Below are 16869 nucleotides of genomic sequence, written 5' to 3' on the forward strand. Positions count from 1 at the left end.
ATCTCAGATTCAACCTTTCAACAATATAGCAATCACGCGATGTACACCTTATTAGTTTTGTAGGTCAAAGGTAAAGTTGCTTATTAACTGCTTTGTATTTATATGACATACTATCTATAAGCGTGCGAGATCTGTCAATTCAAAAGATGTGCTTTTTCGCTAGCTCGGTTACACTTGACCCGGAGATGACATAATATAGGAAAAGGAAAGCATAATAGTATCAAGTATATTAACTTCATTAGCGACCAAGAGCATGATGAAACAGCTATGTAAATCAATTGTAAATGCATGTTTATGTTCATTAGTATGTAATTATGTATTGAGTTTATACTGCTATTGCATTTTTCTGTATGCTATTGCAAGGAAATAGCAAATACTGGTTAATAGGTAGCCCGTGATTGTGTTGCTATGAGGGGTTAGGACAGCAGTAATGATGGAACAATAGTAATTACAAGTGTGTATGTGAAGTACGTTGCGCACAGTTATGGAAGCATACGCACATACATTGCTGAATTGTCACCTCTATTTCTCAGATTCGGATTTATCAAACTTTCAAATGAACTACCCTCAGTTATACCTGACTTTCACATATTGGTGATGCTTGTAATGAAATTCTTATAAATTTTTTGAGTAATTATTTCGCTTTGGAAACTCTTACGAATGCTAGCAATAGCAGTGGTATTTGCTATTCTTACTCTTTATCCTGTTGATGTTGTTGGCTAGCCGCAGCTGCTGCAGCGGCGGCTCTGTATTCTGCCTCATAGTTCAGTGGTCTCTTGAACAGCAGGATATGTGGTTCAGGTGCATGGCACTCGTAGTGCTCCCACCCCAAGGACTGTGTTATCCCAAGACCTCTCCACTCATCCTCTGTGAGGATACGCAGAGTACCCACTTCAGAGTTGAAATAGTCCGAGGGTATCACCTTCAGCATGGCCTTAGGCAGCATGACATGTCTGTATTCGTGCGTATCGTCGCTGTATCTCGGCGAGTAGTGGATGGATTCCTGGAACTCGAGCACCCTAGCACGCTCTTGCTCCGTGAGCTTGCGGCCCTCGAACGTATGGTAATGATTGTACATCAGTCTATTATTATCTTTTCCTTAATGGCTTGACCACAATCCAAATTAGATATCACGCTGACAATCGAAATTACCTCTGAAATACTTCTTGTACCATAGTTGTTCCCACCGTCACACTGGTTCCAGTTGATCACAAGTCGCCCAGAACGCGTGAAAGATACGGAGGAAAGTCCAAACCCTAGGGCTCAGGGAACCCACATTTGTTCACCAAGCTTTTTCGAGGGGAGAAGCTCTCTTTCCTGGCTTTCACGCGTCCCTTCCCAGACGCAACTCTGAGAAGAAAATCCAACGAAGCGACGCAAGACAGCAAAGAACAAGTTAGGGCTTCCAGCATCTATATTTAGTGAACCCTAAACCCGCAACTCACAAAGTTTGCTTTTTGTTCAAAACTTTTTTTTTCAAAATGGGTTGGTGCGGGGGTTTCTGTGTGTTTGACTGCTGTATTATAGTAAATTTTGTTCAAATCATAGTATAACCGATTTCTAAGTAGCATATACACACATACAAGAGATGTTAAATTATATAGTGTATACACATTGAGAGTTTGTATAAAAAGAGCAGACGGTAATAGGGGCAATTCTGCTAGACACTCTTTCTCTTTTTCGGTCTTGGTTATTTCCTAGGAGATACTATAGAAGCTGGTATTTGTATAGTTGAATTAGTTTTGGGCGAAACATATATAGGGCTAATGAAGAGCAATGTGTTTGTTGGTGTTAAGCCCATGGTTGGCACTGTCAATGGTACGGAGACGGACTTGAAGGATGATGTTGATTATATACTGGCTCCCGTGACTAACGGACGGTATAGGGAGATAGTGAGCCGTGTGATCAGTGAGAATCGCAAGAGTGGTGATCCGCTGGACCACTACTCGATAGATGTGCCTGAACCGCAGCTGCAGGAAATTGGTATACCGCCTTTCAATGACGACCCGAAGCAATACATTGGTCTGTTGGCCTCGTGGCTGGACCTAGAGACCGCTGATCCAGTGCTGAGAGATGTGGCATTCCAGGTCCTATTGAATGAATGTAAATATTCTAGGTTCATAGGTGTTTCAAAGCTTATAGTGGCACCTCCGAAGAACGTCCTGGAGATACAGAAATATGCTAGAATGGTGGCAGACTTATTGAACGATCCCGTGGTCACCGAGATGCCGCAATTGACTTTATCGATATCGCTACCGCTCTGTGAATTGAGTGATCCTTTGGCCACATGGGAGCTTTGGAACACAATAAAAAATCTATGTGGTGCCCATGAGTGTTTGACGGTGTCCTTGGCACTTCCGAAAAATAAAACGCCAACACATGTCCTAGAGAGATGGCTTACAGAGCCTGTCTCTTGTCTTTTGTTGTCGTCTTCTATATTTGTTACCAACCAGCATGGCTTCCCAGTACTACAAAAATATAATCAAAACATAATTTTCAGATTCCAGGAAATAAATGGTAGAAATATGCTTGGTCAAAATGAACTGTGCATCATAATGCATGGGCTTGAGAAGTTTGCCAACGATGTCAAAGGTGGTAAAGCATCATTTATAAACTACATCAATTTTATACTGAAAAAGGGAGATAAGCTAATTTTACAAAATATGAGTAAGATGCTAAAAGCATGCGAGAAACTGGCCGAACCGAGAATCTTGCCCCAACTAAAACCACATAGTGAGGACCTAAGCAATCAAACATACGCTTTATTTGAAGAAGACATTGTCAAATATGATCTCTACGAGGTTGCCATTAAAGATGCGATACTAGAGAACACAAAGATATGGAAGAACCGAGGAAGCAGTTTTATTACAATTTTAGTAGCAGGTGCAGGTCGTGGTCCATTAGTAGATCGCGTCTTTAAAGTATTACAAGAATTGAGTATCCTTTCTGAATGTCGAGTAATTGCCATCGAGAAGAACTCTCGTGCTTACTTGTACTTACAAAAGAGGAACTTTGATAAGTGGCAGAATAGAGTCACGTTAATTAATGAGGATATACAAAATTGGCAAATCAACATGGCCGAATCTCAAAGGACAAAGGTGGATCTATGTATATCTGAGTTGCTGGGATCTTTCGGATGTAACGAATTGTCACCGGAGTGTCTACTATCACTGCAAAAGTACCATTCGCAGAAGGAGACAGTGTACATTCCGCAATCATACAGTTCATATATAGCACCCATTGCATGTCCCGTTTTGGACATGCAGCTGCAGAAGATGTGTAAACAGGATTTACATGTCAATGTCACACAGCAACCATGGGTGTTGCATAACATACCATATCAGACATTGTCGTCAAAGGTGAACGAGTTGTGGACATTCTCGCATCCAATGTCTGAAGCCAGTAACTTGCAACATGACATAGTCTCAGAGTTTAAGATCAAGCATCGTGCCGAGGTTAATGCTTTGATTGGGTATTTCTCTGCTGTGTTGTATGGAGACGTAATTCTGTCAATAGTACCAGAAGGGACAATCGTCCGCGTACCTCAGAGTAAAAACAACCATGAAGGCGAGGCCCTTCACTCTACACCTGATAAGAGTGCACATACAAATGACAACAAGTACTATTTCAAGAAGATAGACAAGACACCGGGGCTAACATCGTGGTCACCGATGATTTTCCCATTGTCCCAACCGTTGTTGGTAAGCGATGACACCGAGCTGTCTGTGATGATGTCACGGCGCCACAATGGCAAGTATACGTGGTATGAATGGTCTCTTGAATCGTATGTGTATATGGTAGTAACATCGACATCGACTGCCTCTGACGCAACCATGGAAGTCATTACACCGAACAACAATGCACACAATGTCACACAGGAGGAGTCCAAGCGAGTGACCAGTCCACACCCGTATGCGCCAGGTTGGACCTTCAGTGCGAACAAGTCGAAAGACGCTCAGCCGCTCTCGAAGCGCAAGATAAGTAACAGTAGTCCCTTTGATAAGCAACAGAAGCTCTACTCTGGGCGTGTTTCAATTGACAACGAAGAGATGCACCACCAGGATTTTGAAGAGGGCGACACGAATAACCAGATTAACGGTTGGACCAACGGCTGGACAAGCGTAAATGACCTGCATAGAGCGACAGAGGCAATTGTGCCAGCTTATGATATCGGCAACGAGCCACAAGAGAAGATAGAGAAAGAGAAAGAGATAGAGAAAGAGAAAGAGAAAGAGGTACATATCAGAGTCAAAACCGGGGTAACTATGTTGCACAATTCGCGTGGTCGATGCAGCAGAATTGAGTTGAGATAAAATGGATGCAGAGAATCCAACACTTAACGTCTCGCATAATATATTTATAAACGTAAAACTGTAAATGACATCATTTCTTAGAACTGTCACCGACATAAGACCCCATTATAATAGATAGTGTATACCTATTCTAAGTAAAATTACGTCATTTCAAAGCGAAAGGGTCCGCACAGCTTTCACCACATCCCCAGAACAGCTTCCATGCAGGAGCGAGGCGGGGGGCACACACTTGAAAACAGTGCCCCTCCTTCCAATTGCTCTAATTTGCCTTTTCCATCCCCCCCTCCCCCACTTCAATTTTATAAGTTTAAATTATTGGGTTCAGTGCGGGTGTCTCTGTGCTCAGGAGTTGAATCATCCTCCTGCACCGCCCGCGCCCGTTCAGAGTCCCGGCCGCTCTTATCTCTGTGCAGCCGGTGCTACCTGTGCTACCTGTGCTACGTATGAAAGCTGGGCAGAGCTGGGGCAGAGCTGATGGTGAGTTGCTTGTGTTGCTGTCTTGTGTGACCACCCCTCCCCTTCTCGCTTCTCGGACCAAGATTTTCCTGGATTCTGGGTCTGCACAGAAAAACACGTACCACTTTGGTGTTACCCAGCTTCTCTCTCCCTCTCTCTCTTCGCAGCCAACTTGTTTACCTATGGTATTCTGACAACACAGCGATAGCGGACCTCTTGCAGTTCGGTTCTGGCACTGGTTGTGTGTGTGGGGGGGGAAGAGCTGTCTGTATTAGGACGATAGTGGGATTGTAGTGGGACTTTGGTACAACTTTCTGGTGAGACCACCCCCTCCTTCGTGAAGTAGACTGCCAGCCGGAAGTTTCTTCCAAATGATATATAAAGCGATGGTGTACTATATTGCCCAGAGTTGTGAGTGCCCTTAGTAATGGTGGTTCTGTTGCGCTTGTAACTAACTTGACATAGGAATAAAATTTGCAAATAACTGTTTAGAAGAGTATATTTGAATATATCGTTTAAGTTGTATTTGAAATTTAATACTTGAAATAATAAATTTAAAAAGAAAAGAAGTCGATACAAAGGATAATATTATTTTTTTTGGAAACTCCGCTACATGCTCATATACAAATGTCTAAGATCGATGACAAGTTCCCATCGGTTATCAAGAACAGTGCGTTCGAAGAAGGTATAGAGGAGAGGTTCTTCGAGAGCGATGACGTGACTCGATCGATCTCTTTTGACGAAGACGAGAGGAGCAGTAATGACTCGAGGACTCAGCTGATAGAGAGCACCAGCACACACAGGAAGCTGTTAAACAGACACGTCCAGTTCATTGCGATATCTGGTGTCATCGGTACCGCGCTGTTTGTCGCCATCGGTAAGCCTTTGTACAGGGGCGGGCCCGCCAACTTGCTGCTGGCGTTCGCGCTTTGGTGCATACCAATCCTGTGCATCACGGTGTCCACGGCGGAGATGGTCTCCTTCATGCCTGTGAGCTCGCCGTTCCTGAGACTCGCTAAGAAATGTGTGGATGAGTCCCTAGGTGTCACCGCCAGTTGGAACTTCTGGTTCCTGGAGTGTGTGCAGATACCTTACGAGATAGTCTCGGTAAACACCATTATACACTACTGGAGGGATGACTACAGTCCCGCCATACCCTTGGTTATACAGGTTGTGCTCTACGTCCTGATCTCTGTGTGCGCTGTGAAGTACTACGGTGAGATGGAGTTCTGGCTTGCGTCTTTCAAGATCATACTGGCTGTGGGCCTCTTCTGCTTCACTTTCATCACCATGCTTGGTGGTAACCCCAAGCACGACCGTTACGGGTTCAGGTACTACGGAGAGTCCCCCTTCAAAAAGTACTTCCCAGACGGTAACGAAGGTGCGGGCAAATCGGCAGGCTATTTCCAAGGGTTCCTAACGTGTTTGATCCAGGCTGCATTTACCATCGCTGGTGGTGAGTACATCTCAATGTTGGCAGGTGAAGTTAAACTGCCAAGAAAGGTTTTGCCCAAGGCCTTCAAACAGGTCTTTGTGAGATTGACCGTGATCTTCTTGGGAAGTTGTTTATGTGTCGGTATCGTTTGTTCACCAAATGATAGTGCGTTGACTGCAGCTATCAATGAGGCAAGACCAGGTGCAGGCTCATCTCCATACGTTATCGCCATGAACAACTTGCAGATAAGAGTACTTCCAGATATTGTCAACATCGCTTTAATCACGGCTGCTTTCTCGGCAGGTAATGCGTACACCTACTGTTCCTCGAGAACTTTGTATGGTATGGCTCTGGATGGTTATGCTCCTAAAATATTCACCAAATGTAACAAGTATGGTGTTCCTATCTATGCTGTTGGTGTGTCCCTATGCTGGGCTTTATTAAGTTTGCTACAATTGAACTCCAATAGTGCTGTGGTGTTGAACTGGTTGATTAATTTGATCACTGCTTCACAATTGATAAATTTTGTTTTCCTATGTGTCATTTATCTCTTCTTTAGAAGGGCATACATGACTCAGAAGGAAAGACTGCCTGAATTACCTTTCAAGTCATGGTGGCAACCTTATACGGTCATCGTTGGATTGGTATCTGTGTTGATTATGATCTTACTACAAGGTTATACAGTGTTTTTCCCAAAGTTGTGGAATGGAAGAGATTTCATATTCTGCTATTTGATGGTGTTCCTTGATATCGGTATCTACGTATTTACCAAATTTATTTGGTATAAGGGTAAGGATCCTGTTAAATCTCCCAATTCAATCGATTTTGTTCCTGAGTTAAAGGAAATTGAACAGCATGAACTTGAGCACTCATTTGACAAGTTCAAGTATTATTATTATGACGAAGCATGATAAAATTATTTACATTGTAAATTACTCGGCACCAAATTTTTATTTTAATTTTTCTAAAATGGTTTATGGTTTTATTGGTATTCTTAAAAGCAGCTATCATGTTTTTTTATTTGTCATTAGTCTGTATTTAGCGGCATGCATATACATATTTATATATGAGTATATATTATAATTTCAGCATCAAAATATTTTAATCCTATTAGTTGGTAGAAGAGTGGCACAAATAATGAATAAGAATTAGATTCATGTTCACAAAACAGTCATAATCTTAGATTTATAATGGCTATGAAAAATGCTTTTAGAAATGCGCTACATAAAGAAGATGCGACTAGTATGCTATCGAGTATCATTCTATGAAGAATCATCTTGTAAAATTTGTTTGTATTCACTATACCAGCTGATCACATCTGGTCCAAGATTTTTGAATAGATTACTGTCCTCAATGCTTGTAGAGTATGAGTTCAATGTATGATTTTTATATTTGAGAGCTCTAGTTTGATGCTTAGTGTCTTGAATCCAGTTTTTTAGTATGATTGTCAGGTTGTTACAATCGTTTCGTATGTACAATAAAATCCCATCACTTGTTTTAAGTAATTTTTCCTCTTGAATATTAGAGTTTATCGACTGAGATAGAGTTTCAATTGCTCTTAAAGTTTCAATGCTAATATCCCGTAGTACTTTCTCATTCAATTTATCTAAAAAGTTCAGTTTCTTCATCAATGGTATAGAGGCATCTTTTGTTACAGGAACGGGAGAGTTACTAGGTAACATACTCAATATATTACCCATAATATCTAAACCCCATTGCTTATTGGAGTCTATTGTTGTTATGCTTAACTCATTAGCAGTTATTTGTGGGCGTAGCTGTTCGAGGCCATTGGAAACCAGCTCCAAAGTTGTTCTATATAATGTCTCTTGCTGTTCATTGAACCAAGACAAATCTGGAAATGAACTGTAAAGTTTATTTCTTTTCTTGTCGGTGATTAGGTATGCAAAATTTAGGATATCATTCTTCTTATTTGAATGATTATCAGTATTGGGTAAATCATAAAGATTTTGATCATAGAGAGTCTTAATTGAATTTTCCAGATGCTTGTTTAGTTCATTCAGATATTCCTTACTCCATATACTATCAAAACTCTCATTACATATTATTACAACAAGGACATCATTATAATACCAAAACAATACGTGGTAAGGTTTTCTCTCTTCACCGTTAAACTTAAGATGCATTTTTTTTAATTTATATGATTTTGGTAGCGAATCGAATGCTAATGGAGATATAAGATAGCCATATCTTGCTTTTGTTTTGTTTTTTTCGTTTTCTGATGCTGTAGAGTTATTTTGCCATTTGGGGAGATAGTTCATAAATAAAGAGACGCTATTATTTATTCCTGTGGTATTTCCAACCTCTTGGATGGCATCATATGCAAATGTTATTGGTAATGTTAGATTATGCATAAAATTGGTAGATAACTGAGAAAATGTATTACTATCAGTTTCGTTGTTGTTGTCTGAAAGATTTAAGTCATTGCCATCTCTGATCCCATCAGAGTTTGTTTGTTCAAGTTGGCCACTATGTAGTTCATAATGAACATTCTCAGCTAACACATGACTAGATATCTTTCCAAAGACAGTATGAATATGTTGTAACCAATTTGAGAAATGACCAAGATCTTCAAACTCGTTACAAAAATTCCTTATCAAACCGTATTTGCATTTGCCAACGTACGTACTTTCTGTTGAGGGAATATTATACACTAGAATATCTTTAATTCCCAAATAGTTTTCAGTTTGCACTAGTAAATCTTGGATGATAGTGGCTTCCCATTGCTTGTCGCCGTTGGGATCGAGATCAGCTACTTTGTAGAAATCATGGCATAGATACTGAAGGAAATTTCTGGTTAGTGACTCTGGTTTCCGGTATAAATCATTCCAGAAAGACACAAAGTGCTCATTTAGTAAATCTGTTAATACATGTTTCTCAAAGGAAGTAAAATCTCCATATTTAATAGTAAAGAAATGGTAGCAATTCCACAGGTGACCTTCAAAAATCGGATTGGGAATAGCTAGTAAATCGGGATCAACTCCTATAGCAAGTGTAATATAAAATTCACCCTCAACTTTAATTGTGATCATTGTCTCCTGCTCTGTCTCTATAATCTTGCAAGTATCATTTGTATCTTCTGACAGGGTCCATAGGGCCTGTATTATACCGATTTTGCCTAGTTTCGCGCTTAATGTGATTAGCTCTGTGTCTTCAAACGCATGGTGTAGTAACAACTGTTCACTAACCACCGAATCTTCTTGTTCACCTTTATTTTCGCCAGGTCTGAACACAATAACGTACTTTAAAGGACTACCTGACCCATGGCTCTGGCTTTGTGACATTGTATTTGTTTCTCTATCAAGCTGCTCCTCTAAAGCCCTGAGGATTATTAATCATTCCTTGATATTCAGTTTATCTTAAGTGGGAACAGCAATTGATTAGTGGCTGTGTATCAATTACACTGTGACTATTCCTCACCTTTAATGATCCCCATAAGCATATTACAGGCAACGCGATGCGATCAAGCTTGAAAAATAAGAGCAACTGAAAAAAAATCATCGAAAATTAGGATATTTCGCAGTGTTATGGTTTAAGTATAGTAATACTTCAAAAGAAGCATTCAACGCATCGCGGCTGTTGAATATACTGGCTACTTTAGGAGAGCTGTAAGAATGGCAGAGAATACTTCGCCCACAAAGCTGGGCCAGCAGTACAACTTGCATGTGATGAATATGCAATCTCCTAACAGATTTGACTTCGAGAATGAGGATACAAGGAACAGCACTAGTGGGTCAGTGTATGGAACAGATAATGAACGAGATATATGGTCTGCGAATGCAAGAGGCACACCGCTAAGTTTTAGTAGCAGTGGTAATAACGATGGAGACTCAGCGAAGGCTGATGCATCCACCTTGCCTTCAGCCAGTTTTGGTGGTGGGGGTTCCAATATTTCATCAAAAGTCATAGAATCACTGAATGTCCAGGTGGATACTCTAAGTAATACGAATTTACAACTCACAAGTCAGTATCAAGAAGTACTGAAGAAATTACAGGACGCAGTTGACCGCGAAGCAGAATGGTCTGAGACAGTATCCAAGTTGCAGGTACACAACAGAGAGATAAATACTGCACTCGAGGATAAAACTGCTGAGTTAAAGGAATGTGATAACAATTTACTTGCAATCAAAAAGGAATATGAGCAAATAACTACCGAGAATTCAAAGCTGGCTTCTGATTACAAGGAATTGTCAAAGTCACTAGGTAGCTTGAGAGGTCAGTATGCAAAATCAAAGATAAGGAAAAATATCTTACAAAGTTTACAGGAGGAATATAAGCAAGCTTGTAATGATGAAATTGAAGCAGTACGGAACAATCTTGATATGGTGGAAAGTAAGATAGGCCATTATAATTCAGATGAAAAGCAAAAGCTTGATGATATATTGGATGCACACTCTGTACTCGAAAAAGAAGTGACTTCACGGAAACTTGAGAACGAAACGGCTATCGAGGAGCTTGAAACTAAATGGAATGATCTTTCCACAAAGGTTCATCTTGAGTCAATCACTGAGCATTACTCTAGCTTTAAATCAGAGCTCACAGAACTATGTGAGAAGATGGATATACCTGTAAAGCAATTTCCACAGACCACAAGAAACAGGACGCCCAACATGGTTATGGAGAGAAGCAGATTCAGGAAGCCAACGCCTGACGCATCCAAGAGGGCAAGTTTCTACGGTATCACTTCTCCTATGTTACAACAAGGATTCAAAATACCAGATGTTGCTAGTTCTAGCGCTGGCAAACCTAAGAATAGTGTACTTCCGGGTGTAAAATCAAAGAGATAATTTGGCAAAGAAAGAACTTCCCAATCATATGCCCCCTTCATAAGCATCCTCAATTGCATAAAAGACGTGACATTCACTTATTAACCTCGTTTAGTTAGATTTATATACTCGTAGTGGCTCATCATTTTCCCTCCTCTGCACAAATTTAAAACAAAGGCATACCTGCATCTATAGCTCCAAATATTTTAAAATATACAGCATTTTCCTAAATTCTTGGTCTTTATGTGTTGTATCCACTTAGTAACCGTAATCATCACCCGTCAGCTCGTTGATGTGTCCTCCGTGCGTCGCTCATGTGGGAAAAAAGCAATAACAACATCAACTTTGCAGAACAATGGAAAGCTTATCAAATTAAACATTTGGACCCCGGATTGAAGATTGAGCAGTGGCTACTTAATATTTTGCTTATATACATTCATATTGTTGTAAGCTGTGGTACCACATTTATTTGATTATTTGGTTATCAGTTCAATTATCTTTGTTGGGAAAACGGTAAAAGTAAAAGTGTTATTGGAAGTCTGTTTTCTACTACATAAGTGCCAAGTTGACGCATCCGCAGCATGGTTAACTCTCAAGAAGTGTTAGTGAGTTCATATCTGAAGAAAAAGCCTACTCTGAGCACCACGGCTCTTAGTAAGAAACTAGAAGGTAATGACCAAGAGCATCCACAACCCTCTGGATCTCATCATGGGCACCTGTATTCACCTCCATTGAGGTGGCCCAGGCATGGAGACCATGTTTACTGGTGTGTACTAAGAAGAGGTCAGTTCAGTTATTATAAGACCAAAGATGAGAAGGAAGCAATAAATGTACTACCGAGGAAAGATATACTAAATTATCGTGTACTGAAGAATGACAAGACGTTGTTAGTGTACACCAAGGATAAAACACTAAGGTTCAAGTGTGAACCGAAGATCTTGGACCTTTGGGAAGAAGGATTTAAGAAATTAATGGAAGAGAGGGATCTGAAAGTAGATACAAGATTTGCTGATGAGAATACTAACCAGCATGCAATAATAGATGAAAACGAAGACGAGGACGACGAAGATGACGATGAAGGCGAATTATATCTGGAATTTGCTCATGTTTCGCCGACAACCCCAGATAACAACGGCTCTACGTTAGGAAGCAAGATTTCAGAAGAAGATAGAAAATTCTTTGAAAAGTACGATCCACAGAAGCCTGAACACGTCATTATGTCAACTACATTGTATGCAAGGATAAAGACGAGGTTTAACAGACGTAAATGGAAAAAATTCAAAGTTGAATTATCAAATAGATGTATCAAACTTTATTCTATCAAAACGGGTAATCTCAAAAACCAATTTGATCTGGTAAATGTAATAGATTGCGTTGAGTATGAATCTAAGGATCTACAGCCAGTATTTTCGTTAATCAGTGTCAACCATCGAATCAAATTCAAAGCTAAGACCGAGCAGTTGATGATTGACTGGATTGTTAATATTAAAAGTGTAATTCTAGCAAGCAGAAAGACAGTTTCGAAATAAATGACTATATTCTAATCTAATAATTAATCAAGTTTAATTTTTTTTTTTATCCAATACGGTGTCTCTCGGATGTAAAAGCTAGCTTTCATTACAATTGTTAGCTTATATTTATACAAGATGAGAAATATGAAACAAATGACTTATATATATAACTTCAGATATCTTTAGGGAGGGTTAAAGTAGCTAAATATCATCAATAGAGTAAATAATAGGTAATGTCAATGACTAGCTTTGGTTTGTATTATCACAATTTAAAATTCATTAATGTTCTTTCCTTTTGGCAAACGTTCATGTACTAAGGAATTTTCACCAAAATGTTAATTTTCTTGAAAACAATTAAGTCTTCTTCAAGGGCATACCTTAATCACGGTATTAAATATCAGAACTACAAGTCTTTTAAAGTATCAAAGTCAATACATTATACTTCCCAGTAGCGACAACAAGATATTCCTATTGAGTTAGGGGTTTCTTTAGTTATGATTATATGGGAATGCAATGCCCAATCTGTGAAACTCAGTCTCACGTCTTTTATTGTGCCCACTGCATCAATTCTAGTCCAGATTTATTGATCAGGTTAAAGTTTGACCTCTACATATTAGGGAAGATAAATAACGCACTTAGAAATAAAGTTGACCAGTATTTGGAAGAAGTTGATGATGAGCTTAACACGAATATTAGAAATGGCGAACAGTTAGAGAGCAATATAGGTGTTCAAATATTAAAGGAACGCTTGGGCAAAGTGCAAGTACTGAGGAAGGAGAGACAGAACAACAAGATTAAACACAAGATCTCTCAACAAGATCGTAGGATCAAGGAGAAAAGTCGATATATTGCCGAGTTACGATCTTTAATTAATGGCCCACCCAAGAACCAAAACAGGTTCACTGACCCGCAGACCATATTGAAAGCCCAGAAACAACTTCAGGATAAACTTGAAATTGCTAAGAGGCTAAGTATACAAACTAGATCAGAGAAATTAGCTATGCTAAACAAATGGTATTCAATCCGCAAAAGAGACTCTCATGATATACCATTCACTATATCGTATCAGCCCGTCATTTCATTGAAGAACTTTAATCGACTTCCTCTTCCCTTAATAGAAGGTTCACTTCGAAAGCTTATACAATATATGAACTTGCTAGAACACATTTACTGTATTAAATATCCTTCTGCGATGTTTGTTCACGAAGATGAAATGCTGTCTCTCCAAGGTCACAGCGCTAAGCTTAAACGCAACGCACCAGAATTATTACAAGTTTTGATAAAACTGATACAAATGATACTTGTTGTTATGACACGCTCAAAGCTTATCGATGAACGGAAACAAAACATTGACTATGCATGGATCCTTGATCAGTACGATATAGATGGCCTGTTCTACCACATGGCAATGTCAATACCCATAGACACTAAAAGTGGGGCCAAAAATATCCAATGGAGTACTGACCGTTTAGTAGATATAGTGTGCTCATCACTGGGTGCTGAAAAGGAAGAAGTATTGCTCAAGGATCACAAAAAATTAGAGCCGCCTACCGATAAAAAATACGAAGTTAGTGATAGATGGTATATTGTAGGTTAAATATATAAAGTATATTAAGTAACCGTAATCTACTATACTTGTATCCTGGAAAACAATGGGAGGGAAATATCTTATATCTTTCTATAGTCATTGTAGGAATCATCATTAAGCACGTAACCGTTATGGCTAGTTCTTTCCCAGTTGTTTTACGATACGACCAGAACCAAGGAGGCCCTCTAAGGAAACCCAAAACTTAGCCAGGAATTGGAATATAGCAACTGATATTGGTTTAAGGTTTGATAAGAAGAAACACCATTCCTAATTCCAATTAGCGTTTGTTTTAGTGAAAAAATAGTTGACTTTTGAAATTGCCATCTAGATCCTGAAAGTAGGTATACATAGACAGCCCATTTTTACCCAAGTAGCGGTGCAAATTGCTCGGAAGGAATAATATTGAAATATCAAAAAGGTGTCAGTTCAAAGGATCACTGTTTTGATAATAGCAACTAGCGGAACAAGGAGGTGTTTTTGAGTATAAACTTTACAAAACAGAGCAAGAATGACTATCTCAGATAAGGAATTGTTTGAGTTAAACAAGAAGGCTGTTGAGAACGGTTTTAAGATTGACCCTCGTGTTGAATATAATACAGTCAGTGGTGTCAACGGTCCATTGGTTATTCTAGAACGTGTGAAGTTCCCAAGATATAATGAAATTGTCAATCTGACACTGCCAGATGGCTCTATCAGACAAGGTCAAGTGCTGGAAGTTAGAGGCGATCGTGCCATTGTTCAAGTTTTTGAAGGTACATCCGGTATTGATGTTAAGAAGACCACTGTGGAATTCACAGGTCAAAACATGAGAATTCCAGTGTCTGAAGACACATTGGGTAGAATTTTCGATGGTTCTGGTAGACCTACTGATAACGGTCCAAAGGTTTTCGCTGAAGATTATCTTGACATCAACGGTTCACCTATCAACCCATATGCTCGTATTTACCCAGAAGAAATGATTTCGACAGGTATTTCTGCGATTGATACCATGAACTCTATTGCTCGTGGTCAAAAGATTCCTATTTTCTCTGCATCTGGTCTGCCTCACAATGAAATTGCTGCGCAAATTTGTAGGCAAGCTGGCCTGGTTAGACCTACAAAGGATGTTCATGATGGTCATGAAGAGAATTTCTCCATTGTGTTTGCTGCCATGGGTGTTAACCTAGAAACAGCCAGATTTTTCAAGCAAGATTTTGAAGAGAATGGTTCATTGGAGAGGACGTCGTTATTCTTGAACTTGGCCAACGATCCAACCATTGAGAGAATTATCACACCTAGACTAGCGCTAACCACCGCTGAATACCTTGCATACCAAACAGAGAGACACGTTTTAACGATTCTAACAGATATGTCATCGTATGCCGATGCATTGAGAGAAGTTTCTGCTGCCAGAGAGGAAGTTCCAGGTAGAAGAGGTTATCCAGGTTACATGTACACAGATTTATCCACCATATACGAGAGAGCTGGTCGTGTTGAAGGGCGTAACGGTTCGATTACCCAGATTCCTATCTTGACTATGCCTAACGATGATATCACGCATCCAATTCCGGATTTGACTGGTTATATTACCGAGGGCCAGATCAGTGTTGACCGTCAACTATATAACAAGGGTGTGTACCCACCTATCAATGTGTTGCCATCGTTGAGTAGATTAATGAAGTCTGCCATTGGTGAAGGTATGACCAGAAAGGACCACGGTGATGTCTCGAACCAGCTGTACGCCAAGTACGCCATCGGTAGGGACGCCGCCGCCATGAAGGCCGTCGTTGGTGAAGAGGCTCTGTCCATCGAGGACAAGCTGTCGTTGGAGTTCCTGGAGAAGTTCGAGAAGACCTTCATCAGCCAAGGTGCGTACGAGAACAGAACTGTGTTTGAGTCTCTAGACCAGGCGTGGTCCTTGCTACGTATCTACCCCAAGGAGATGCTGAACAGAATCTCGCCTAAGATCCTGGACGAGTTCTACGACAGATCCAGGGAGGTCGAAGAGGCCGAGGCCGACGAGCAGGACCCAGACCAAAGAGAAGAGTCCCTGATCTAGAAGCACTCCTTCAAAAGGTATATATACATTAGTTGTTATTTTTTTGTATTCGAAACGAAATATATTTTGTGCTCAAAGCTATATAATATAAAGCAGTACATAGAACTATTGCTCGATGGCCAAGCCGGTCTCAAAGAACATGAGCACCACACCGATGACCACGAATATAGCAGCAATCAAACGCAAAGTCAACACCGAGTCCATGATTTCCTTACCCCAGTTGGATACCTTCGAAGGGGAGGATCCAATTTGCCAGATAAGAAATCTACACATATATATAGTCTTGCCCTTCCCCTCCCCCCATGTGAAGACCCTGGATAACTCAATTGGGCCTAGTTGGAAAGCGGAGATACAGCATAGTGAAGACAGCACTGCCAAAGACAGCACTGCCAAAGACGGCACTGCCAAAGAGTTCCCACGGCGATAAACATATAATCACCGATCCCCTCCCAAGATATACCCCTGAATACCTAGCCACGACACAACTCACATGTATATACGTACAGTATCACCCCCCAGAAGTCCGGGTAACAACAAATAGGGGAGGTTTGTGCCATATGCGGATATGAACTGTCTCCCCACCGAAGAACAGCCCGCACAAGCTGCCGTTGCACTTCGCACTTCCCGGGATGCTCAATGCTCTCAATGCGCAATTCCCGAGATGATCTCCCTGCTGGGAAAGGAGTTTTGTCTGTCGGTCCGGGAGAGGATCGCCGCAGGGGGGCTTTCCCACTTAATTTTGCA

At 40.4% G+C, this 16869-nt stretch overlaps 8 protein-coding genes across 8 annotated transcripts; 6 read left to right on the top strand and 2 right to left on the bottom strand.

Annotated features, from left to right (window-relative positions):
* Positions 1-691: 691 nt before the first annotated feature.
* CKS1 (cyclin-dependent protein kinase regulatory subunit CKS1) lies at positions 692-1078 on the bottom strand (the record flags this gene model as incomplete). Its single annotated transcript, XM_445203.1, has 1 exon — positions 692-1078. One exon carries the CDS (start codon positions 1076-1078, stop codon positions 692-694), a length of 387 nt encoding a protein of 128 aa, XP_445203.1.
* A 688-nt stretch (positions 1079-1766) lies between these two features.
* HSL7 (protein arginine N-methyltransferase) lies at positions 1767-4313 on the top strand (the record flags this gene model as incomplete). Its single annotated transcript, XM_445204.1, has 1 exon — positions 1767-4313. One exon carries the CDS (start codon positions 1767-1769, stop codon positions 4311-4313), a length of 2547 nt encoding a protein of 848 aa, XP_445204.1.
* Positions 4314-4787: 474 nt separating this feature from the next.
* On the top strand, positions 4788-7115 carry AGP2 (Agp2p; the record flags this gene model as incomplete). Its single annotated transcript, XM_445205.2, has 2 exons — positions 4788-4790; positions 5337-7115. 2 exons carry the CDS (start codon positions 4788-4790, stop codon positions 7113-7115), a joined length of 1782 nt encoding a protein of 593 aa, XP_445205.2.
* Positions 7116-7466: 351 nt separating this feature from the next.
* CCZ1 (Ccz1p) lies at positions 7467-9506 on the bottom strand (the record flags this gene model as incomplete). The annotated part of the gene is made up of 1 exon (XM_445206.1): positions 7467-9506. One exon carries the CDS (start codon positions 9504-9506, stop codon positions 7467-7469), a length of 2040 nt encoding a protein of 679 aa, XP_445206.1.
* Positions 9507-9836: 330 nt separating this feature from the next.
* SHE3 (She3p) lies at positions 9837-11009 on the top strand (the record flags this gene model as incomplete). The annotated part of the gene is made up of 1 exon (XM_445207.1): positions 9837-11009. One exon carries the CDS (start codon positions 9837-9839, stop codon positions 11007-11009), a length of 1173 nt encoding a protein of 390 aa, XP_445207.1.
* A 560-nt stretch (positions 11010-11569) lies between these two features.
* Positions 11570-12517, top strand: OPY1 (Opy1p; the record flags this gene model as incomplete). The annotated part of the gene is made up of 1 exon (XM_445208.1): positions 11570-12517. One exon carries the CDS (start codon positions 11570-11572, stop codon positions 12515-12517), a length of 948 nt encoding a protein of 315 aa, XP_445208.1.
* A 484-nt stretch (positions 12518-13001) lies between these two features.
* Positions 13002-14096, top strand: ATG14 (Atg14p; the record flags this gene model as incomplete). Its single annotated transcript, XM_445209.1, has 1 exon — positions 13002-14096. One exon carries the CDS (start codon positions 13002-13004, stop codon positions 14094-14096), a length of 1095 nt encoding a protein of 364 aa, XP_445209.1.
* A 499-nt stretch (positions 14097-14595) lies between these two features.
* Positions 14596-16125, top strand: VMA2 (H(+)-transporting V1 sector ATPase subunit B; the record flags this gene model as incomplete). Its single annotated transcript, XM_445210.1, has 1 exon — positions 14596-16125. The coding sequence occupies one exon, from the start codon at positions 14596-14598 to the stop codon at positions 16123-16125; it is 1530 nt and encodes a 509-aa protein (XP_445210.1).
* Positions 16126-16869: the final 744 nt, after the last annotated feature.

The sequence above is a fragment of the Nakaseomyces glabratus genome, chromosome C (assembly GCF_010111755.1).
Source record: "Nakaseomyces glabratus chromosome C, complete sequence".
Taxonomy (NCBI): domain Eukaryota; kingdom Fungi; phylum Ascomycota; class Saccharomycetes; order Saccharomycetales; family Saccharomycetaceae; genus Nakaseomyces; species Nakaseomyces glabratus.